The sequence below is a fragment of the Hyperolius riggenbachi genome, chromosome 4 (genome assembly GCF_040937935.1).
Source record: "Hyperolius riggenbachi isolate aHypRig1 chromosome 4, aHypRig1.pri, whole genome shotgun sequence".
In the NCBI taxonomy this organism is placed as follows: domain Eukaryota; kingdom Metazoa; phylum Chordata; class Amphibia; order Anura; family Hyperoliidae; genus Hyperolius; species Hyperolius riggenbachi.
In genome coordinates, this window is record NC_090649.1 from 159,217,703 (window position 1) to 159,241,988 (window position 24,286).

Genomic DNA, 24,286 nt, shown 5'->3' on the forward strand with positions numbered 1-24,286 from the left:
GATCTTAATATGAAAGATTCAGGCTACCCGGTTAATCAGTTAGTTCTTCCGTCTCTATAAGGTTCATTTGGGAACACATAAACGAAATAAAGGTGCCATGAAATTTGGACGCCTGGGAATAGTCAATAGTAGAATATCGGTAACATTTACTGTGGTAATTTTGGTAGTAAAATATCAGTAAATGTTACCAATATGTTACTGCAGCTAAACCTAACCCTACTCTCACACAGAACCCTCTGATGCCCAACCCCAGCCACCCACTGCTGATGCCTAACTTTAACAACCCCCCTGCCGATGCCTAACCCTATCACCCCCATGCTAACCTTAAAACCCCCCTTTCCTGATGCCTAACTTTAACCCCCACGCCTAACCATAAAACCCCCCTTCCTGATTGCTAACCATTACCAACCAACCACCACCACCACCGCAAATCCTCCGCAAGAAATGAACATTTTTGTTTGCCATAGAAACTAGAATTTTTATTGGCTGTAAAAACTCTGACACCCAAATTTCATTCAATAACCAAAGTTGCTATGGGGGTCTAACCTCCACGGCGCCACTTGCACCCAAATTCCTTTTTCCATAATTGCATCATTCTTCGGTTTCCATTCTTAATCGAAGTAGATTGCACATTCTTTTTTAGAAGTACCCAGCAGTGAGCAAAAAACGTATGTGTGTGTGTGTTTATATCAGGGGTGGGATTGTACGTTGCCTTGTTTTTGGCTTTCTCTCTGTCTGTGCCCTGCTTTATTTACTTAAGCAGTGTATGAGAAATAAATCATAAAATAAATGGAAGAAAACAGAGTTGTTTTTATGCTTTTATTACTGCCATGTATTTCATACACAATAAGTCATTATTTTGGTGAAGTGCATAATAGATTTGCCTTAACAACGTGTGACATTTGGAGAACATGAAAAAGCAAACCATGGTAATCTGACTACTGAGCAATTCAGCTACGTGAGCTCCATGAAATATGACATAATGCTGAACCGTGTTTACTGTTTTTTGAGATCCTTTGTTTTCATTTCATATCACTTGTTTGTTGCATCTGTAGCTGTGTAATCATGGTGTTTATTCAGGCATTTCTCAATACATGCTTATCAGATCAATGTGCGCTGTCAAAAATTACTCAGAGAACGTTAAACTACAGACGTAATTGTTGTTTGGCAATAAAATAAGAAACTTACAGAATACACAATATACACAGAATGTGCTGAAAAGGCTTTTGGCCATTTTTATGCAGAATTATTCCTCAGCAGTGCAAGGCGTGGATTAATATGGCTCTATGAGGTAGGACTTGGTTGAGTGTTACAGAATACCAACATGATTGATGTTGGCCCAGAACTACTAAAATATTACAAGGGGCTCAAATGGACCAAAAAGCCCTCAGTGTCCTCCCGGTTCCTTCTATTGTGCGGCTTTCATCCCAATTAAAGTCTGCGACTGGCTCAGTCGCAGAATACAGTGCATGCACTGTCCTGGCTGTGCACCGCCTCAACCATGCTCCTGTAGCCAGGAAGTTTCTGCGCATGTGTAGTCATTTAGTTTGCATACTTTACAACGGAACAACAGGAACTGGAGGTCACCAAGGGCCGTTAAAGAGTAGGTGGGGTTGGAAGAAGCCCCAGGACTTTTTGGTCCCTTTAACCTCCCTGGCGGTACGCAGTTTCAGAGGCTGCGTCCGCCAGGAGGATTTTTTGTAACAAAATGTGTTTTATATCTGTTAGCTAGCACTTAGTTAGCTAACTATGTCCCCCAAGCCCCGCCGCACCATTTAGCACCCCCCGCTCGCCGCCGTCAATACGTACCCCTCCACGATCCCGCGAGAGCCGCAGCTTCCCATTGAGCTTCACTCGTCGCTATGAAGACGATCGGAAATGATGTCATGACGTCATCTGCAGTCCCGATCGCCGCCATAGCGAGGCCTGGAGCTGATTGGGAGGTGGCGCCATCGCGGGATCTCTGGGGTGTACGTATTACGGTGATGATTGCAGGGGATGGGCGGGGGGGGGGGGGGGGGCAGGGACGGAGGCACTTGGGGGGCATAGTTAGCTGGCTAAGTGCTAGCTAACAAATATAAAACACATTTTGCTACATAGAAACCTCCCGGGGCCATGTGATCCCCTGCGGCGGCTACCGCCAGGGAGGTTAGGCCCCTTATAATACCCTAATGGTTCTAAGTTACATTGAGCCCTCTCGGTACTCTATAATATACAATATTACAGCAATCCATACCTAGGTGGAATGTTGCAAAAAGACAGTCCCTGTTTATGTACTTGCCTTACTTAAAAGTTCACCACTGGAAATTTTGAAATTCACTTTCTTCTGTAGTAATTCATGCAATAACTTTAGAATATAATTCTTAATACACTCTGGGTCTCCATTACTAATATGGTATTCACCCACAATTGTAAAAGTCCTGATTGCTGATGTAAGATCTGGTGGCTATTCTGCCTTTTTCAGTCCCTATGTCCCAGTCTCCGCTGCAGTAGCATACCAGTCACTAAATGTTATCACGGGTAGGGATGCACTGGATGGGACAGAGCTTGTCAATGACCAATCCAGTGTGACTAAAAGTCCCATCTGCTCATTGGCTGAATTAGTAACAGAGTGGCGAAGTGGCCAATAGCCACCCCCTATTCTGGTAGGTAAAAGTTATCTGCTTTATGTATACAATTTTAGTCTTTGATTGTACTTTCATGTTACTAGAGCTTTTCTCCTATGTTGCTTGAAGAATCTTGTCATTTTGCTTGTGGCCAGTGTTCTCCAGTGCAATGTCCACTTGCTTCAAGTCTCCCTTCATGTTGGCTGAAGAGAAGCTGCTAGCAGCGTCTGTCTTCTCTGAGCCATGGCAAGGTGAGGGTGGGTGAAGAGGGTTTAGTTATGTCAGGAAAATTCAAATAAGTCTCAGCCATACCAACTTTTTTTATTGATACGTACTGCTTTATAATTATTGTACACTTAAAAAGCTTTTATTAGAAAAATATATTATTCAAAATAGTAAATTCTTGATTTACTATCACAAGTCTAATTTAAATTGTCTTTAAAGGAATCATCAGGCGATTTTAGAAAAATCTGCTTTACTCACCTGGGGCTTTCTCCAGCCCTTTGCAGCCGACTGTCCCACACTGTCACCTCCGCTCTCCGCTGCGGCCCCGCTGTCGCCGCACGGTGCAGAGGACGACCGTGAGGTACCCTTACTGCGCCTGTGTCAAGCGCCGCTGTCAATCACAGGCACGTTGTCCGTAGCTTACTGTGCAGTAAACCGCGGACAATGTGGTCATGAGCGTTGTCAGCGGCTTACTGCGCAGGTGCAGATAGTTCTGCGCCTGCGCATTAAGCCACGGACAACATAGCCGTGGTTGACACCAGTGCTTGACGCAGGCGCAGTAAGGGTACCTCGCCGTCGTCCTCTGCACCATGTGGCGACAGCGGGGCAGCTGTGGAGAGCGGAGGTGACAGCGTGGGACAGTCGGCTGCAAGGGGCTGGAGAAAGCCCCAGGAGAGTAAAGCAGATTTTTGTAAAATCGCCTGATGATTCCTTTAAGGTTGATTTGCCAAACCTGGATTTGTCAGAAGCCCATGTTCAGTGAAGACATTTGGTACCATCACTTGTGTCATATCAGAACACCGCTAAGATTGCTATAAGATGCGTGATTTACAGCTAACAGATAACTTTGTGCTGTAAATATGTGCATGGGACTGCAGCAGCACCAACTGCTAATCCACTAACCTTTCAACAATCCCCACTATGTTCTTTATCTGACCTTGTGGGCATCGCAGACTTTTACCACTTACAGTAACTGACTGAACAATATCCAGTCACTTCTTCTCTCCGGGGTTCTCCATTGTAAATCAGTCCCCATGTGACTTTGAAGTTGTGTTTTGCTGCAGAACTGAGATGATCAGTCAGTGTAGTAGGTGAGCAGAAGAGGGTCTTGAAGCCTTTGCTGACAGTAGCTGTGCTTGCTTTTATTGCCCTATCACCACCAATCCAGACACAGGTATGGATAGTATGTGGCTGAACAATCATTAGCTAACCCCTTCATCTTGTCCAGTATGTCTCACCATGTGTCTTTCTATACTTTCTGTTCCTTCTATTCACCATACACATCTGGATACAAGCCTTCCGCACTAACAATATTACTCAGCATGTATTTACAGTACTAGTAGACCTACGCCCGTGTAAAAACGGGCTAGGTCTTTTACTGCGCATGCGCCTGCCACACACACATTTCCGCTGCACGCCTGCCGGCCCGCCTGCCACCCGGCCTGTCCGCCCCTTCGCCTGTCATCCCAAGCCGCATCACTCCCCCCTCAGTGTCTCTGCATCCCTGCACATGTGCAGAGCGCAAAAGGACACACACAGGGACATGGGAGGCAGAGACACTTACATTATATAAAGAGATTATTCACAAGGTCAGATTAATTATCTTATGAAAATGCACATTAATGATAGAATAATACAATAGAATCCCTGTATACTAAACTCCAAGGGGCCATAAAAAGTAGTTTACTATATCAGACATTTACTATATCAGAATTGGTCCTACCTTGTATATTTACAGTATACAGGAGCATTTGCTGGGACCAGAGGAGTGATATAGCCAGAGGATTACTATATCAGAGTTTACTATAAAGAGATCCTACTGTATTATGAATTACTATGAATTCATGTATGTCTTTTACAATCAGAATGCTGATCACCATACATACACCAGGTCACCTGGTTTGGCTGATTATAGCTTCATGTTCTTTCTTCCATCTGTGCTGCTCTGTTTTAGGTCTATAACCTGGGAAGTGGAGGTTTTTTTTGTTTGTTTTTCTTTTACCAAATTCACCCATTTCCGTACAATGTTAGTTTCCCATGGCCCCTGTAGCATATAATGAGGTTGTGGAAGAAAATGTTACCACCCATTATGACTGAATCTGTCTCCTGTAGGCATGCTCAAAGCCAATGGAAGAAGAAAGCAATGGGGGTTTATAACAAAAGCACCACTACTTTTGCAGTGGTATTCCTTTTTTTCAACATAGAGTGATGGGCATACATTGTAGACATAGCCTATGTGGTAACTGCTGTTCCACTTTTAACTCTTTGACTACCAGGAATGCATGATACTCATTTGGACTGTATTAGTCCTAGACAGCCAGTAATGAGTTTCACATTATGGATAATAAAGATTTAAAACAAACATACATTGGCAACACTCATCTAAGCCTTACAAACTATTTAGATATAAGAATCGGCAGCTCCCCAGCTGCCTGATCACTTCTATAAATTGCTACAAATAAAGCCCCACACCCATATTTCCTGCTCCTGATGAATACATATGGCTTTGGCACTGTAGGTCTGGGCATTGACTTCAAATAGGCACAATTGTGGCAAGACAATTGATGCTACTCTGCAATTTCAGATTTTGTTTTGTTGCTTCTGTTGCTAATTTGGTGCATCCCCCGTCATTCGCCTAACTCTACTTGATTCTGCTTGCTAATCCCTTTGCTTGTCACCTATTATCAGTCTCCCTCCTAATGTTAACACCTCCCTGATGCCTAACCTTAACCTACCCCTTTCTGGCACATCTCCCTAGCCTCTCTACTAACACAGTGCTGGTGCTTCCACAGAGGTAAACTGGGCAACTGCCTATTGCCCCAAAGTCCTTAGGTGCCCCCAGGTAGGGAATAGTAGGTGCCACAACTTTACTGTCAATACATTACTAAAATGTTAAAGGCTCAAGGCATATTTTTTTGCTCAGGGCCCCATTTAACCTAAAACCATCTCTGCACTAACATCAACCATCCCTGCACTATTGCCCAACCTTAACCTCCTAAGCTTTACATTCAAACTAACCTTCCATACCCTATCTCCTAACACCAATCCCCTTGTGATTCCAAACCTTAAATGATAACCTAACCAATGCTCACCTTCTGTTGTCTTCACCCCTGGCACCAGTGTTAGATCAGAGTCTATGGTGGTGGCACTCAAGCTATTTAATACACAAAGGACAATGCCCAAATTAATCACTCACCTCTGGATGCCAGCATTGGCTATACAGGGGTACACCCAGGATTTTCTAAGGGGGGGGTTCCTGAAAGGTCTCCCTCAGCCACGCACAATACAGTGTAATATTATGGTAGGACATCATGGTGGGTACACATAATGAAATTTCCCGTCCGACCGTCAATGTGATCGATCAGGAGCAGTTTGGATACAGATAATAATGAGGACAGCTGACATTGCTAATGAAGGGGAAAGTGAAGCATTCACACAGCAGGGCACAGGGCTGTGCTCATTCCTGACTCTTAAGTTCCCCAGAGCTGCTCCATGCTCTGTACACGCGCTGCTGCTCCATGCTCTGTACACACACTGCTGCTACATCCAAAGTCAACTGTAGCAGGGGAAGAAAGGGGCGGTGCTGTGAGCTGCAGGATGTCTGCAGATATTCTGGTGTCTCAACTTGTGCCTGTCCCCAGACACTGCACCGGCCCTGGTCAGAGGGGGGATTCTGTGCAGCTGTAATCTCCCCCTGTGATTTCCTATGCTATGTTATAGCTAAGTGCCGACAACAAAATGCTATCCATCTAGCAATCAAATGGCTTTAGCTATGATATAGCTGAATAAAAACCACTTGAATGTTAAGGAAATTATATAAACATTTTTTAAAAACACAAAAAAATCTCCACTCCCAACCCTCCATTTCCAATACATGTACAGGACAGAGTATTCACGTGTACATTATTAGCCCACACAAAGGGACAAAAATCCCTTATTAGACTACCAAGACTAGATACCCGCCTACACAGGTTATTTTAATTTCAGTCATATTGTAAAAATAAAATGAAATGGCTCAGTGAAGGTATTACAAAAGATTTTTTTTTTTTTGCACTTCAGCTTTCACATTTTTCCGATGCAACAACATGTACCTATAAAAATATCTTTTTAGTGAATGCTCAGTCTGTAATGTGTGTCGCCTTGGCAAGGCAGTTTCTAGGCCAAATAGCTATCAAGGCAGGTAGAAGCAATTTCCACCCTCACCATACTGAGGTTCCTGAAGATCCCCAAGTATCAACTAAGCAGGTCTTAAAGGGAATTTGAAGTGAAAATAAACTTATGAGATAATGAATTGCATGTGTAGTATAGCTAAGAAGTAGAACATTAGTATTACAGATATGAGTCTTATATTGTTTACAGTACAGGAAGAGTTAAGGAATGTCACTTGTTATCTATGCAAAAGAGCTTCACTGAGCTCTCCGACCAGTTTAGTTAGCTACAGTGCAGTTTACAAACAAACAGTGCCAGGTAGCTTCAAATAAGATTTTTACTGCAGGGAAACTCAAAGGGTCATTAGCCCTGCTCTGTTTCATAGTTTTAAATACAGTGTGGTTTGTACATTTCAAATATGGTAGAATGATGCAATGCTATGATAAAACAGCTATATACCAGAAAATAAAAACAGGAGACTCATTTCTTTACTACTTATGTTCTATTTATTATCCGTACACACACACAATTCATTATATAATAAAATTTTTTGCTTCAGCGTCACTTTAATTGCAAAGAACAATATTTAGCAGGCATGTCCCACAGAAAACATAATCAGGCAGCTTTATGTCCCCCAAATAACATCATTAACCGCTTAACCCCCCCCCCCCCAGTGCTAACTTTCTCCGTCCCTCTGCGCACCGCTTCACCCCCAGGGACGGAGAAAGGCGCACTTGTTTGTTTACTGGCTGGGAGTGGGCGAGGACCTCGCGCGCTCACTCCAGCCAGCCCGCACAGCAGGTGACTAATTGGACTTTAGGAACAAGTGTTCCTAAATCCAATAAGACTCGCCGATTGCGAATAGAATGAAGACGGCTTCTGTTTGAAGCCGTCTTCATTCATAACAAAGTAACGTAAACAAACGTGCAGCGCGCGATCGCGCGCCCCCGCGACCCGCGCGCGCACACACAAACCCAGGCTCTGCAGTTCAATGATTGGTTATGGGGACCCCACTCCCCAATAACAAATCACATGACAGTAATAAGGAAATGGAAGGAGCGCTGAAAGGTAAACATCGCGCTGGCCCCTCAATTGTGAAGTGGTTAAGTAGGCATGCCCACCAAAACACAAATTGGCAGCAAGATGTCCCCCAAATAACAAAATTGGGCAGCATATCACCAAATTTCTCCCCCCCCCCCCCCCATAACATATTTATGTAGGCAAATCCCCCAATATAGTGCTTCCCCCTATTGTGCTCCCAGTTAGTGCATCCCCACAGTAATTATCCCATAGTGCTCTTTAATGTCCCCCTCCACCCATTTGCATTTGCTAGCATAACATTTATATTTACCTTCTCCCATGTTTCTGCCAGCAGCACTAGTCCTGACTAGAGCCTTCTGTGTCTCATGCCGCCCTTGCACCTGAATTCCATCATCATGATGACATTGTGGGAAGGAGCATAAGAGTGCCAACTCAGGGGAAGGACTGGACATAGCTGCGAGCAGGTGCTGTTGCACCTTCCACTGACAACTCTGCATGGAAGGGATGAGGGGATCTTCAGTGTCCCTCAGGGGTGTCCATGGACTGGCACTAAGGGCCATCACACAGTTCACAGTCCATAAAAAAACTTTTTACCTAAAACAACAGTTTTAGTTAATGAAAATCCCATGTGTGTACATGGAGACAGCTATTCAGGGCCTAATATTCCATCTGACATGCATTCTGAATACAGCCGATACTTTATTTTTCTTAAGCTGTAAACTTGTCACAGTAGAGACATTCGTGTTTTAGGCAGGGAAAGTCTTATGTCATTTGTGGCAGTCACCAGCAGCTACCTCATGTGACAGGAGTGCCAGGAATTTATATATGGATCATCTGATTAGCTGGTAAATAGCTTTTTATTCTAACAAGCTCTAAGCATGTGGTGAATCCTTGTTTTTATCAGCTGACAATGACTGTAGATCTATCAGCACTTGATTTAGGGCCATAGCTCAATTGCAGCAGACTAGTTCAATTTTGATTTTGTTGTATTGGCTATCATCAGTGGCATGTAAAAATGGCTTGCTGTCCTGGAGCTGTCAGCAAACCCCATACATACATTCCATTTCTGCAATCCTCATTCATCTTCCTCACCTTTCTTGACTGGTAGAGAATGAGAATTGATTACATTTTATTTATCATGAACCAGCCTGGCAGGAGCTATAATGTAGGTTCAGGTGTTCGAACTCCAATTGATGTGTTCAGTAATCATTTTCTACCAGTGCGGCTTTGTTTTCTGCATTTCTGAGTAACTGCTCTGCTCTGTAACTCCTTCCTGACTGTTGAGATATATTGGAAATGAATGGGGAGGCCAGGTAGATTCAATGCGTTACCTCCTGATTGCTGTAGGTGGAGCCAAGCTACATATGGCATCTTGCTCACTTGTGCTTGGATTGGTGGAGAAGAAGAATTTGAAAACGCCCATTACAGGTAAGATCGTTTTCAGGATCTTTATATTGTGTCCCCTGTTGTTGATGCATGTCAGCAATTCCTTAAGTTTAGGATGGAATGAAAGTGACTGGTTTATACCGTTGGCTGGTGCCCGGATCTTTTTCCTACCTACTGCATAAGACACCGTTACTCTCTGGAGGCACAGCCTGCACCTGCTTCCCTTACGAGTCTGCTCCATTTTGTATCTAGTGCCGACCTCCACTTTGCTTTTATCTCCCTTTCAAGTGATTGGAGTTATCTTTGACAGGATATAAACAAAAACCATTTCATTGAGGGCACAAGCAACAACAGTCTGACAGGGATTGTACATTTTGTCCATTTATTCTATTGCCTAGTACACACGATAAGATTTTCAGGCAGAAGTGAATGGAAAATCAATCGGAAAATCAATCAAAATAAGATCGGACCTGTTGAAAATAATCACTTTGGCAGGAAATCTGCCTGAAAATCTCATTGTGTGTACTAGGCATGAAATGGATATTTGAGCTCCAGTTTAATGTTAACCAAGATATTAGCATCTTGCTTTCCTTTGAATTAAGTAGCCCTACTCAACATGTTGACTGCTTTCAACATATCTACTCTGACATATACTTAACCATATTGATACGGCAAGTGTCATTCTTAACTATCCACATCAATATGTTTTAGTTTGTTGTAGTGGAGGGCTCTCTGTCTTTAGGATCACTGGAATGCTTTTGTATCATCTCTTGTGGATAAGGAGGTTCTCTTCCTACTGAGATTGTACTCACACATGTGCAGGGCCAGATTTACCATAAGGCATTGTAGGCACGTGCCTATAGACGCCTGGTGATGGAGAGGCGGCTCACTCCCCTCCCCTAGTGCCTCCCTCCCTCATTCCATATGCAGAGTCCTGTTGAGAGTGTAAATGAGAGGTTACTCACCCTGCTCTCAGCATTCCACTAAGGAGATTTCTCTTCAGTCAGGAGTACCTCTAGCTACCTCATACTTGAGTGCACCTCTAGCTACTTAATACTAAGGGTACTTATGCCCTTTATTACTAAGGGGCAACTGTAGCTACCTATGACCGGCATGGAATCTAGTGGAGAAGTGACAACTGGGACAGCCAGCACACTTGCGGTGCAATTCAGGGGGGTGTGTAAGTTCATGAATGTAAACTCTAAGGTACCAGGACATCTGTGCCTATAGGCTCCTGTGATGTAAATATGGGCCTGCACATGTGTCTATACCAACAATAGTGGTCTGGTAAATGCTTTATATTTTGATAGCGTAAATTAGCAAATTGAACAAATACAACATAAAAAAACCACTGAGTGTATGATGACCAGAATGAGAACTGGAATTTTGGAATGACCCTTCCATTATAATAAATAGTGGAGGCACCACCCGAGCATTCAAAATGCTATAAGTGGCAGGAAAATGTAGAAGTCTACTATTTTATGTTTCTTATGTATAATTTATTACAATTATTAATACTCATTTATCTGATGTTTAGTTTAGGTCCTCTTTAACATCATAGTTTTCTGGATTGTTAGTATCTCAAGCAATATTGCTCTATCATTACTCAAAATGCTGATGAATTTGAACACTATTAAGGCCACGTTTACAGTGGTGCTTTGCAGTGTGGGGTAATAACTGACTTTTAAAGTGGCTTACCACACTACCTATGCGATGTACACAGTGCGGCGGGTGAGTTGCAGTATAACAGGTTGCGGTATGGTTACCGCTAAATGTGCACATTAACAGTAAAAGTAAAGCATACTTTTCATTGACTGTATGCTACACTGTACCTGATGCAACACAAGCATAAAGTGCAGTGCCACAGTCCCTATCCATTGCTTTCCTGCCATCAAAGTAAATGCAACGCAATGGCCACTGGTACTGTAGCCTTAAAGGGATTGTCCTCTTTTATTAATTATCTCTCTATTTCAGTTCACAGCCGCTAGGTAAGAGTTTTAATACCTGAATGTAAGCACAAATTGCACATCTTTGTAGCCTTGGTAACAGTTCTGTGTTTGGAGTACTGATCTCATTAAGGCGCGTACACATGCCATACTGTAGCTAATGACGGGTTCGTCAGACCCCCCTGCTGGGTGGGCGTTCTGCCGACAGTAGGATGTGTGTACACGCTGTTGGCAGACTGATAAGACTGTTTCTCACAGATCCGTTCAGATCTGTCAGGAACAGTCTTATCAGTCTGCTGACATCATGTACACACGTCCTACTGTTGGCAAAACCCCGCCCAGCGGGAGGGTCTGACGGACACGTCATTAGCTACAGTATGGTGTGTGTATTCGAGCCGCCATTAGACCACCTTGCTGAAGGATCTATTGTTTGCATAAGGTAGCAGCCTTTATTACTCAGTACTAATCCTTTGACTGACAGCAATTGTTTATACCATTGTCTCCAGGCTTTTAGGAACACTGTGAAGTGGTTATGTTTTATGTGCAAATAAAAGCAAAGTAAGGGGTTGATTCACTAAAGGAAATAGCACAAGTAACCTCCTGTTACTCGCGCTATTTCCACAGTGTGCTTTAAATGTAATGTGCTGCACGCTACATCCTCTAGAAGGTTACTTGCGCTATTTGCTTTAGTTACTAAACCCCCAAGTGAGCTGAAATAATTGCCATTAGGTTTTTGTGATATATACAGTATAAACCCAAACTGTTTCTTTATGCTCAACAAAGGTGGGGTTTCCTTTTATTGTAAAGGAAAATACAACAATTTTGCTTGTTGTATATTGCCATCATATGCCTATGACATGGGAACTAAGATAGCCATACATGATTTGACAGTAGGTTGATCTGGTGATTAATCAGAATCAGAAATTAATTGGGAGTAGTGATGAAATGCAACACCACTCTGTGTCACATTTCAGTCACGTCAGCAGATTTTTTTTTTTTGTATACTATTAAATCAGAATTGTCACTGACATTTGATCCTTCCAAATGATCTCCTTATCCACATGACATCCACAGTATGTGGACTCAGTGCTGGTGCAGAGGTCGGGCAATGATGTCATCACAGGGACAGGAGGAGTGTGTACAGGGTGAGGTAGCCATAACAAAGCAAGAGGAGGTATGACAAGAAGAGGATAGAGACGTGGCAGGAGTGGGTGTGGCTGGCCTTCAAATCTATAAGTCCAGGGCCACACCGCCACACAATAGGGCTCAGTACCTTGTATGTGAGAACAACCAGTGCTGCACTGGTAGTAAAGATATGTAGTATTCAGCCTTACTGCCAGATAGGGATGTGACATGACCCACTATGGGATTTCTTTGAAGAATTGTACATTGTAAGGGTTTTGGGGCCTCCCTGGACCACATGGAAATTAGATATTTTTTTATGTAAAGGGATATTTAAAGTGTACTTGAGGTGACATGATGAGATAGACATGTGTATGTACAGTGCCAAGCATATAAATAACTAGGTTGTTTTCCAGTACTTATTTTTCTGTCTGTAAGAGTTAAGCATTCAGGTATGGAAGTGAAAGTTTCTCTTCAGTTGGATCACTGATAAAGAATTGCAGCCATAAAACTTTTTCCTGACTGAGAACAGCTTCTGAGTGCAGGGAGTAGATAAAGAAGGCCAATACTTCATAGATCGTGACTTTTAAACTTTATCAGACTGATTGAAAAACCGTGTCATGCAGCTGCGGCAGTAATCCATTAAACCTACTTTTACAGCTTTTAAACAGAAAATTAAACTTTAGGATTCTAAAATAAGTTATTTTCAGGAGAAGAAGGGATATATACAGTACAATTGTTTATCTCATCAGTTTATTTTCACCTCAGGTGTCCTTCAAGTAGACATGTTGTTCATTTTGATTATGCTTATATTTCACTAAGTACTATTAACATTTCTTCCGCAATTATAACTTTGACAGACTTGGCCGCAGGAGGAAGACCATGAAATTATGTCGGGCTCTCTCTGACTTGGTTGTTTACACAAACTCAGTGGCTGCACAGGACATTATAGATGATGGTAAGGCATTCAAAACTTTTCTTTTTTCTGAATTAAGGCCATTTCCTTCTTTTACTGTGCATCTTAGTAAAGTAAACTTATAATATTTTTCAGTTATTTCATGACTTAACTATTAATCAAATTATAGAGTAATGATGATTATCTTCTAACAAAGATACTTCATATATAGGAAACCAACGAAACATTTGTAAATGCGCTTTTCTACCGTAGGACGGTAAAGCACATAAGCTTGTCTCAGATCAGTACATAGTGATGTGTACAGAGAAAAAGTTATGTGATCATATACACCAGACTAAACAGGTGGCTTGATTTAAGCATGTCCAGGGTTGGAGCTGCCTTGATTAAGTTTGGAAAGGCATTCCACAGGTTAGGGGCAGCATGACAGAAAGCTCTGGCTCCAAAGGTTTTTAGTTAAACTCTGGGGGTGGTCAAGTTATTGGATCCATGTATTCAGTCTAACACGCGCTAAAAGTTATAAACAATTTTTATTCAATGTTACTTCATTCAATAAAACTCAGCTCACACTTCATCCAATTCATTCCATATACATGCAGGAATCCACTTGAGCAGGCACCGTCGCAGTAAAAAAAGGCTCTTTATTGATTACATAAGTAAAAGGCAGAAGACAACGACAGACCGCTGTTTCGAGCTAAGAGCTCTTTATCAAGTTGTCAAAAACTGTAATTGCAGTTTTTGACAACTTGATAAAGAGCTCTTAGCTCGAAACAGTGGTCTGTCGTTGTCTTCTGCCTTTTACTTATGTAATCAATAAAGAGCCTTTTTTTACTGCGACGGTGCCTGCTCAAGTGGATTCCTGCAGTTTACAGTTCCAGTGGTGTGGAGAGCTGAGAGCTGAGGCACGTCCCTGAATTTTCCTATTGATGGGTGCTGCTCTAACAACCTACATTGTCTGTATTCCATATACATGCAACCTAATAGAAGGGCCCTTCTCCTTATACTCCTTATACTTCTCTCTAGGTGTGCACAAAAAATTAAAAAAAAGTAAAAAACACAATATAAAATTGTATAAAAGTTCTCAAAAAATGCTGCGGGTGATACTTATTGTGCAGACAAAATAATATCTGCCAGCGTCCATCCTCACACACTCAAAGTTCCAACTTACGGTACCGTAGAGCCTCTGTTTCCAGTGTATTCTCACATTAAACACCGCTATCGGTCTCCCCAGAGTTTCCTGGCAGTCTTATTTACCGCCCCAAGATCCGGCGTGTTTCCACGTTACTAACAGCTCTAAATCTCTCCGTCCTTCCGAGCGGGAATACCGCCAAAAGAGTCCGGCTTCCTTGTAACAATTACTCCGTGCGTTGCTGACGTCCGGGTGCGGCCTACGTCACTTCCCGTTGTCAAACACCGAGGTCCACTCGCCACACTTCCGCTTAGTCAGCTGTAATCCGCACAATTACTTTGGGTGACGTCACCACTCAGGTCTCTTGGATCTCTGTATACAGACGGCCGTTGCGCGCTCCACGGCTCGTCTCTTGTCCAGGACCGGTATATGTTACACTTCTAATGAATAGATAAAACCTCTCCGCGTTTCTGCCAATCAGCGTTGGCCTTCTTCAGGAGGGTTTTCTTGACAATCTGAGGCTGCCATCTCTTATGTTCCTTTTATGTGTCATAATGGTTGCCACCCCTCAAATTAATGAGGTCAGGGGTCAGAGTTCCTTCAGCGTTGTTATACTAAAAAGTGGGTATTTTATCCGTGTATTTTATTTCATATTCCACTGTATGAGCGGTTGCTCTCTAGGATCCTCCCTACCTAATACCTAAATATATTTCTAAAAACTCAATCTCCACCCACACATATACAATCAAGCCATAATACCTTTACTAGTCCCAATGTGGCAAACATCTCATACATTCATATAATCTATTTCTCATGCATTGCCTATAGACAGAGTACCATCAGCGCCTGGTGACATAAGTATACAAAGTTATTGGATCCTTTTGATCTGAGCTTGTGGGAGGTGTGACGCAGTTGCAGCAAATTTGTCAGGTATCCAGGGCCTCGGTCCTGTAGAGATTTGAAAGTTAGCATGCCAATTTTGAACAGTTTTTCATAGTGATGTACCGCTCCCCATTTTTACTTCTGACTGTTCCTGGGATGCACTTTTTATAACCAGTCTTGCTGCTAACCTCTTGCCAGTTGACCCAGTTAAAAGTGAGATGTTCCAGGAGGGTTTTTCTTTTTAGCATTAGCTAATGAAATGAATGAGGATTGGCTCTTGGGTGCATGAAAAAGACAAACAATACTTTATTAATGAAAAAATATATATATATACAAAATTATACAAAACTCCAGAGTATAAACCCTAAAACCCCCCTCTAAAACCCATAGGAATACTTCCCAACACCTTTCCAACACCAATAGGGGCTGCAGTCCCCAACATGGCAAATTCCCGGATTCCTGTACTTGGCAAAAAGCAAGATGGTAGTAAAGTTGCTGTAGGATGTGTGAGGCTATAGTGTCAATGGCAAACAGATGATAAGGTACGTGGCAATTGATCAAAAATGGAGTAACATAGGTAGCAAAAAATGATGTTAGTATGCTGGTTGTCAGCGGTTCCCATTCTTTCCAGTCTACAATGGCTCCCCCAAGCGGGGCATCACTTTTCTTTTTATGTAAAGATCTTAGTGTGAGATTACGGCCGAACAGATGTAGATCCTTCACAAATTCAAACCTGTCTAGATTATTGTTGGGGCAAAAACCAAGGCCCTTGCCTAAGAGGTCAATGGTGCCTTGGGATAAGGTGTAACCAGAAATATTGACAACTTGCAAATTACTAGATGATGAAGATTGGGTCTGAATTGAAGGAACTACTACATCCGTGCAGTCTGCTCCCCATCCTCCCCTAAAAAACCCGTAGAGGAGGAGGATTGAGAGCCAGAGGGTCCACATGCTCCCAGTTCAGATTCACTTTCCTCCCCCTGGGAATCAGTGGCACTTGTCAGATATTTATTAATCGGACCCACCTGCTTGTTTTTGCCTTGTTTCTCTCTCTTTTTCTTACTATCTTTGTCTTTAACCACTTGAGGACCCACCCTTTACCCCCCCTTAAGGACCAGCGCTGTTTGAAGGGATCTGTGCTGGGTGGGCTCTGCAGCCCCCAGCACAGATCAGAGGGCACGCAGAGCGATCAGATCGCCCCCCTTTTTTTCCCCCTATGGGGATGATGTGCAGGGGGGGTCTGATCGCTCCTGCGTGCAGGCTAGTTGCGGGGGGGGCACCTCAAAGCCCCCCTCCGCGGCGACATTCTCCCCCTCCCTCTCCTACCTCTCCCTCCCGGTGATCCGGGCTGCACAGGACGCTATCCGTCCTGTGCAGCCAGTGACAGGACGTCCCCTGTTACATGGAGGCAATCCCCGGCCGCTGATTGGCCGGGGATCGCCGATCTGCCTTACGGCGCTGCTGCGCAGCAGCGCCGTACAATGTAAACAAAGCGGATTATTTCCGCTTGTGTTTATATTTAGCCTGCGAGCCGCCATCGGCGGCCCGCAGGCTATTCACGGAGCCCCCCGCCGTGATTTGACAGGAAGCAGCCGCTCGCGCGAGCGGCTGCTTCCTAATTAATCAGCCTGCAGCTGGCGACGCAGTACTGCGTCGCTGGTCCTGCAGCTGCCACTTTGCCGACGCGCGTTATGAGTGCGCGGTCGGCAAGTGGTTAAGAGTTTTTGGCAAGTTTTTAACCCCCATTGATCTTGTTACTGGGCGATGAGGAATATCAGGATGTAGATCAGTGGAGGACACGGAACTTTTGTCTGCTCCCCCCACTGATGAATCAGAATCTTCAACAGCACTAGAGCTAGCTGGAGCCTCAGCAGGTGCCTGTGGTGATGGTTTTTTAAGGGGATGTCTATGTGGAAGCGGTTTTTTACCTTTCGGAGGTGATTTGTCCCATTTGTAGGCGTAGCCAAACTTATACGCGATTTTATCGCGCTCAAATTTATTGTCCTTCCTGGTGACAATCTCTTTATTATATTTTGCGATATAAGTTCTTAGGTTATTATTCCTCGTGATATATAGAGGGTGTTCCCTCACAGCATGGAGAGATTCCAAAACAACAGTAAACTTTTTCTCAATATCAACCAAATCAACCTCCTCAAGCTCCTGCATAAGCTCCAGCATTACCCTAGAGCACTTCTCAAAATTATTTTCCCATCTAGACTTGAAGCCATCGGGCAAATTCTATTTAAATGGAAAAATCTGGATGCGTAACCAAAGAGGGATCTTTCCTTCGGACAAATAGTTCTTGTTAAACTTGATGTTCCACCATATTCTACTTTTTTGTTCATATAACTTTTCAAGTTTTCTAAAGCCTGAATTGATCAATTGCTCCGGTAACTATAGGACAAATCTGTTCAGCACACTGCAAGTGCACACACACCCTGCGATTGGGGGACCTACTGTCTGTGTTATTTTGTCCTGGATTTTTCCATCTGCCTGTGATCTATCTGCCAACAGTTTACCCTGCGATTGGGGGACTCTTTTATGCTTAAGCTGTGCACACCATCAGCTGCTTTTCTGTGTTTAAAGCTCCCTTACGGCTTGCTTCATCATATGTCTATGAAGACTGTCATCGCTTGCTGCAGCTTCTCACAAATGAGCGCCTCCCTTGCATGGCTGCTATGAACTTTAACCGCTGACAACCAGCATACTAACATCATTTTTTGCTACCTATGTTACTCCATTTTTGATCAATTGCCACGTACCTTATCATCTGTTTGCCATTGACACTATAGCCTCACACATCCTACAGCAACTTTACTACCATCTTGCTTTTTGCCAAGTACAGGAATCCGGGAATTTGCCATGTTGGGGACTGCAGCCCCTATTGGTGTTGGAAAGGTGTTGGGAAGTATTCCTATGGGTTTTAGAGGGGGGTTTTAGGGTTTATACTCTGGAGTTTTGTATAATTTTGTATATATATATATTTTTTCATTAATAAAGTATTGTTTGTCTTTTTCATGCTCCCAAGAGCCAATCCTCATTCATTTCATTAGCTATTCATTTATGTTGGCATGTGCATGAGAAAGACTTCTTTTTTGATCGATAATAATTGTATGCTTAGGCACGGTTTAGGCATTACCCTATTTTGACGCCACCCTTGATTTTGAGAGATTTTTATATTAAATCTTTTTAGCATTACATAATGTATCCAGTCTTTTTCTGGCCTATCCCAACTACTTTTCAATTATGTACCTAGCATTAAAATCCAAATGATAATGTATTTTTCATAAAACAATAACATTTTGTTTTCAACATTTGCTCTCTGTGAACTATCGTCATATTAACCTCCCTAGCGTTCTGGATGAGCTGAGCTCGTCCAGAGACGCTAGAGGGCACCATTTAGGCCCCACTGGGCCAATTTTGATAATTTTTTTTTTCAAACAGGTAGCACTTTGCTAGCTGCGTGTTTGCCCCGATCCGCTGCTACCCGACGCGAAAGAGGGCCCCCCCACAGACCCCATGCGCAGCCTGGCCAATCGCCGCCAGGCTGCGCTTTGGGGTGGATCGGGAGTCCCAGTGACGTCACGACGTCGATGACGTCACTCCGTTTGTCGCCATGGCGACGGGGGAAGCCCTAAAGGAAATCCCGTTCAGAAGGTGGGAGGGAGAGAGGATAATGAAATGATCGATAATCAGCCATTTCATCACATCAGGATTTACATAACAGGAGCCTGTAGGCACAGATGTCCTGGCACCCTAGACTTTTGCCCTCCATGAACCTACAAACCCCCACCAAACTGCAGCGCAAGCATGCTGCCGCTGGCCCAGCTGTCACTTCTCCCTTACTTCCCTTGCCAGTCATACAGGTATCCCTTAGCATTAGGTAGTCAGAGGTACCCTCAGTATTAACCACCCTGGCGTTCTATTAAATGCGCCCCGCCGGCACGTATGCCCATAAGGAAATCCCGTTCTGAATGGGATTTCCTTTAGGGCTTCCCCGTCGCCATGGCGACGTTCGTCATCGACATCGTGACATCATCAGGAGTCCCTATCCAACCCTCAGCACTGCCTGGCACTGATTTGGCAGGCTGCGCACGGGGTCTCGGGGGGGGGAGCTGTAATGCGGCGGGTAGCGGCGCATCGGCGGGTAGTGGCGCATTGGCGGGTAGCGGTGGCGATCGTCCTAAATGCGCAGCTAGCAAAGAAAATCAGCCCACCAGGGCCTGAGCGGCGCCCTCCGGCGGTAATGGACGAGCTGAGCTCGTCATTATCGCCAAGGAGATTAAGTAGCTAGTGGTGCCCCTGACTGAAGGAAGATCTCATCTTGCCAATAGCTGGATGAGTAACCTCTCATTTACGCTCTGCTCCAGACAGGCATAGGGAAGAAAGGAGGGAGGCACTAGGGGAGCGGGTGAACCGCCTTTTTATCATCAGTCACCTATAGGTGCGTGCCTACTGTGCCTTGTGGTAAATTCAGCCCTGTCGATAATCTTTACTGATATTTTACTGTAACCTAAGCTTACCGATACCTACCTACCGATACCTAACCCTAAGACCCACCGGGTGCTATCTAACCCTAAGAGGTGGTGCCTAACCCTAAGACCTGACTGGTTGTGCCTAACCCTAAGGGCCCCTTCACACTGGTGCGGTGCTTTGCCGCAATGCTACCGTAGCCTAATGTATCCCTTTGGGAAAGTTCATACTTCCCACATTGCGGTACATTGCACCGGAAGTGCCAAATCTAACGCTAGCGCAGAACTACGTTACCTGCATGACCTGCGGCGATCTGCTTAGGCCTGGAAGTCATATTAGTCTATGGTGACGCTGGGTTTTTAAAAAAGTTGCATGTGTGGAAGTGTATTTTAACAATATACTTCCGTGCATTTCCGAATGCCACACAGGGAACACTGTGTACTAACGCAGTGTTCCCTGAAGGCTTGTTTTTGGCGATGCGTTGCGGCGTAATGTGAAACTGGCCTAAGTGGTTGTGCCTCTACCTAACCATAAGACTCCCTGGTGGTGCCTCACCCTAAGACCCCCCTGGTGGTATCAAAGCCTAAGACCTCCTTTCAGACGTTGCCGCTAATTATCCTGCTAACTTTCAGACATTTGCCCCAATAGCTGCTATTTACCTCATTGCATAGCCGCTGTCCCACTGCTGGCGCTCGCTATAGCCGCTAATTATTCAGCAGTAGATTTCCGCTATAGTACAGCTGAACTCCGGCACTGTCTATAGCCACTAAATAGCTGGGCCCTTTATAAGTCGCCCTGGTTTGTGCTAAACACTGTGCATAGTGACAAATGTATCACCGTGAATGCATTGGGATACCACACACTAAATTATAAACATTGTTTAGTGAAGCAATGGAAGAATGGCATTTTTCCACCTAAGCAGCAGCCTCACAGTGATGGATCATCATTGTGTAAGCTCTGCACTGGGAGATAAGCTTTTTTATTCTGTAATGATAATTCTTCTTTAATGATAGGAATGATGTTCCTCCACGCTGGTGTAAGGATAAAGCCATCACTGGCCAGACCAGCCATTACATTATGACTTGAAACATGCTCTCCCGTGAAACATGCAAATGAGACATTTATAGGCCATTTGTTTGTAGGCTAATTCACAGCACAGAGGAATAAAGGTGATTAGGAAATAGCAAGCCTACAATATGCTGTTTATGTGCTTTGTTTATACAATGTCAAACAAGCAAGGAAGGGCATTAAAGGGTTAGCCCAGCTAGAGGTGTTTTATTTATTGGTTTGAGCTTATGGGAGAATCAGCTGGGAAAGTCATATATATTTCTTAGAAAACCTAGAAGATGTATGGTGAAACTGTGTTCCTGGTATTCCCCCTCCCTTCACATAAGCCGTGGACCGGACCCCTCCTCATGCAGTAGATACAGTCATAACTTTTCTTAAAGCAAACCTGAACTGGAAATAAACTGATGAGATACGCAAATGTATCCATCCCCCTACTGCTAAGTATGACATTTTTAGAATGTTTTATTTTGTGTTTAGAAGCTATAAAAAGTCTTTTTGTGTTTCAGTACTACAATATATGAACTACTGAGGTGTATAACTAGAGGGGAGTAGTGATGCTCAAATACCCCTTTTTAAAATTCGAGTTTGGTCGAATTCGAATAGTAAATTATTCGAGGTCAGTCGAATATTCGAGTCGAATAATTTTTACTATTCGATTCGACCTCGGACTTCGAGCTCACTATTCGAGTCGGTATTCGAGCTCACTATTCGAGCTGACTATTCGAATTGGCCTTAAATAGCTTCCAACACTTGTTTTGAGGGTGAATGATGCAAGAAACATCTTTTTTTCCAAGTAACAACAGCAAGTGATTATGTGGGGATGTTCCTTTAAAAAAAAAGGTGGAAAGAGAAGTTGTGTCCTTAATTTTGTTCAGTAGTGTTACTGTATATACTTGTTCTTCTTCTTCTTTATCTTTCTTCTTCTTCTTCTAGATCTTCTTCTTCTATATCTTCTTCTTCTTCTTCTATATTGTCTTCTTCTTCTTCTTCTTCTTCTTCTTCTTCTTCATCATCTTCTTCTTCTTCTTCTTCATCATCTTCTTCTTCTTCATCTTCTTCATCTTCTTCTTCTTCATCTTCATCTTCTTCTTCTTCTTCATCTTCTTCATCTTCTTCTTCTTCATCTTCTTCTTCTTCTTCATCTTCTTCTTCTTCTTCTTCATCTTCTTCATCTTCTTCTTCTTCTTCTTCTTCATCTTCTTCATCTTCTTCTTCTTCTTCTTCTTCATCTTCTTCTTCTTCTTCATCTTCATCTTCTTCTTCTTCATCTTCTTCTTCTTCATCTTCTTCATCTTCTTCTTCTTTTTCATCTTCTTCATCATCTTCTTCATCTTCTTCTTCATCTTCTTCTTCATCTTCATCTTCTCCTTCTCCTTCTTTTTCAATATCGTCTTCTTCTTCTTCACGTATTTCTCTTTTCAATTTTTTTTTTAAAGAAATGCAGCTATTTTTGAGCGTAACAAATAGCTGGTGGGCGCACGCATGTTGGAAGCGCCATTGTATGTGCTCCCTGGCAGTGGAAACACAAAGACAGCAGGAGGTAAATTCAGCAGCAGGAGGAGGAGGATGAGTGTGTGGCAGCAGGCAGTCAATGAGGCAGGCAGCTCGCCGTGACATAATAGCCCTGGTACCTAGCGGTGATACCAGGGCTGTAAATAAACACAACAGGAGGTCCCAGACAGCGGTCGTGCAGCCCACATTGTGTCCAATACACAACTGGGACAACACAGTTTTCAACCCGGGCACCTCAGAAAAATTAAACCTTTTTTTTTTTTTTTTTAATGGTTTGTTTGGTTTTGGTTTTGCAACCAATATAGCTATTGTTTGACGTAATAGCTGGTGGCAGAGTGGCAGCAGAAGGTAATTCTGTGTACCCTGGCAGTGGGAAACACAGACAGACAGCAACAGCAGCAGGAGGAATGGAGGAGTAATGTGAGCAGCTATTGTTTGACGTAATAGCTGGTGGCAGAGTGGCAGCAGAAGGTAAATCATCTGTGTACCCTGGCAGTGGGAAACACAGACAGACAGCAGCAGCAGCAGCAGGAGGAGGTATGGAGGAGCAGTGTGAGTGTGGCAGCAGGTAGGCAGCGTGACATAATAGCCCTGGTACCTAGCGGTGATACCAGGGCTGTAAATAAACACAACAGGAGGTCCCAGACAGCGGTCGTGCAGCCCACATTGTGTCCAATACACAACTGGGACAACACAGTTTTCAACCCGGGCACCTCAGAAAAATTAAACCTTTTTTTTTTTTTTTTTTAATGGTTTGTTTGGTTTTGGTTTTGCAACCAATATAGCTATTGTTTGACGTAATAGCTGGTGGCAGAGTGGCAGCAGAAGGTAATTCTGTGTACCCTGGCAGTGGGAAACACAGACAGACAGCAACAGCAGCAGGAGGAATGGAGGAGTAGGCGAGCAGCTATTGTTTGACGTAATAGCTGGTGGCAGAGTGGCAGCAGAAGGTAAATCATCTGTGTAGTGTACCCTGGCAGTGGGAAACACAGACAGACAGCAGCAGCAGCAGGAGGAGGTATGGAGGAGCAGTGTGAGTGTGGCAGCAGGTAGGCAGCGTGACATAATAGCCCTGGTACCTAGCGGTGATACCAGGGCTGTAAATAAACACAACAGGAGGTCCCAGACAGCGGTCGTGCAGCCCACATTGTGTCCAATACACAACTGGAACAACACAGTTTTCAACCCGGGCACCTCAGAAAAATTAAACCTTTTTTTTTTTTAATGGTTTGTTTGGTTTTGGTTTTGCAACCAATATAGCTATTGTTTGACGTAATAGCTGGTGGCAGAGTGGCAGCAGAAGAAGGTAATTCTGTGTACCCTGGCAGTGGGAAACACAGACAGACAGCAGAAGGGCAGTACACAGCAGCCCACTGTAGGTGTAAAATGTGTGGCTGCAGGCGACGTAATAGTCAAAGTGAACCAGGCTGGCTTAGTGAGCAGGAGCCAGGAGGTGGTAAAGGGTGGTAAGGCACATTAACGATGGTTCCGGCAGCCAGTTCATGTCCCCCTCTCGCCGACAACAGGGGCCAGGAACTCGCCTTCCACCCACGCCTGGTTCATCTTGAGAAACGTCAGTCTGTCCACAGACTTGTGAGACAGACGTGAGCGTTTCTCGGTGACCACGCCACCAGCTGCACTGAAGCAGCGCTCGGACAGCACGCTGGAAGGGGGGCAGGACAGCACTTCCAGGGCGTACTGCGCCAGCTCGCTCCAGATCTCCATGCGCTTGACCCAATACTCCATGGGATCAACAGGGGCATCGCTGTCAAGCCCGCTGTACGACCCCATGTAGTCAGCCACCATGCGGGTCAGGCGCTGGCTGTGACCGGAG

The 24,286-nt window shown here is 44.0% G+C and overlaps 1 protein-coding gene across 9 annotated transcripts in view; it reads left to right on the forward strand.

Annotated features, from left to right (window-relative positions):
• The window catches only part of PLCH1 (phospholipase C eta 1), a 359,933-nt gene that overhangs the window by 286,342 nt on the left and 49,305 nt on the right, over positions 1–24,286 (forward strand). For 7 of the 9 annotated variants that reach the window (XM_068280865.1, XM_068280866.1, XM_068280870.1 and 4 more), the window contains 2 exons: positions 9,369–9,449; positions 13,336–13,433. In XM_068280865.1, the coding sequence (XP_068136966.1) occupies positions 9,369–9,449; positions 13,336–13,433 (179 nt within the window). The remainder of the gene's footprint in view (positions 1–9,368; positions 9,450–13,335; positions 13,434–24,286) is intronic. The other 2 variants (XM_068280869.1, XM_068280872.1) reach the window with 1 other exon arrangement.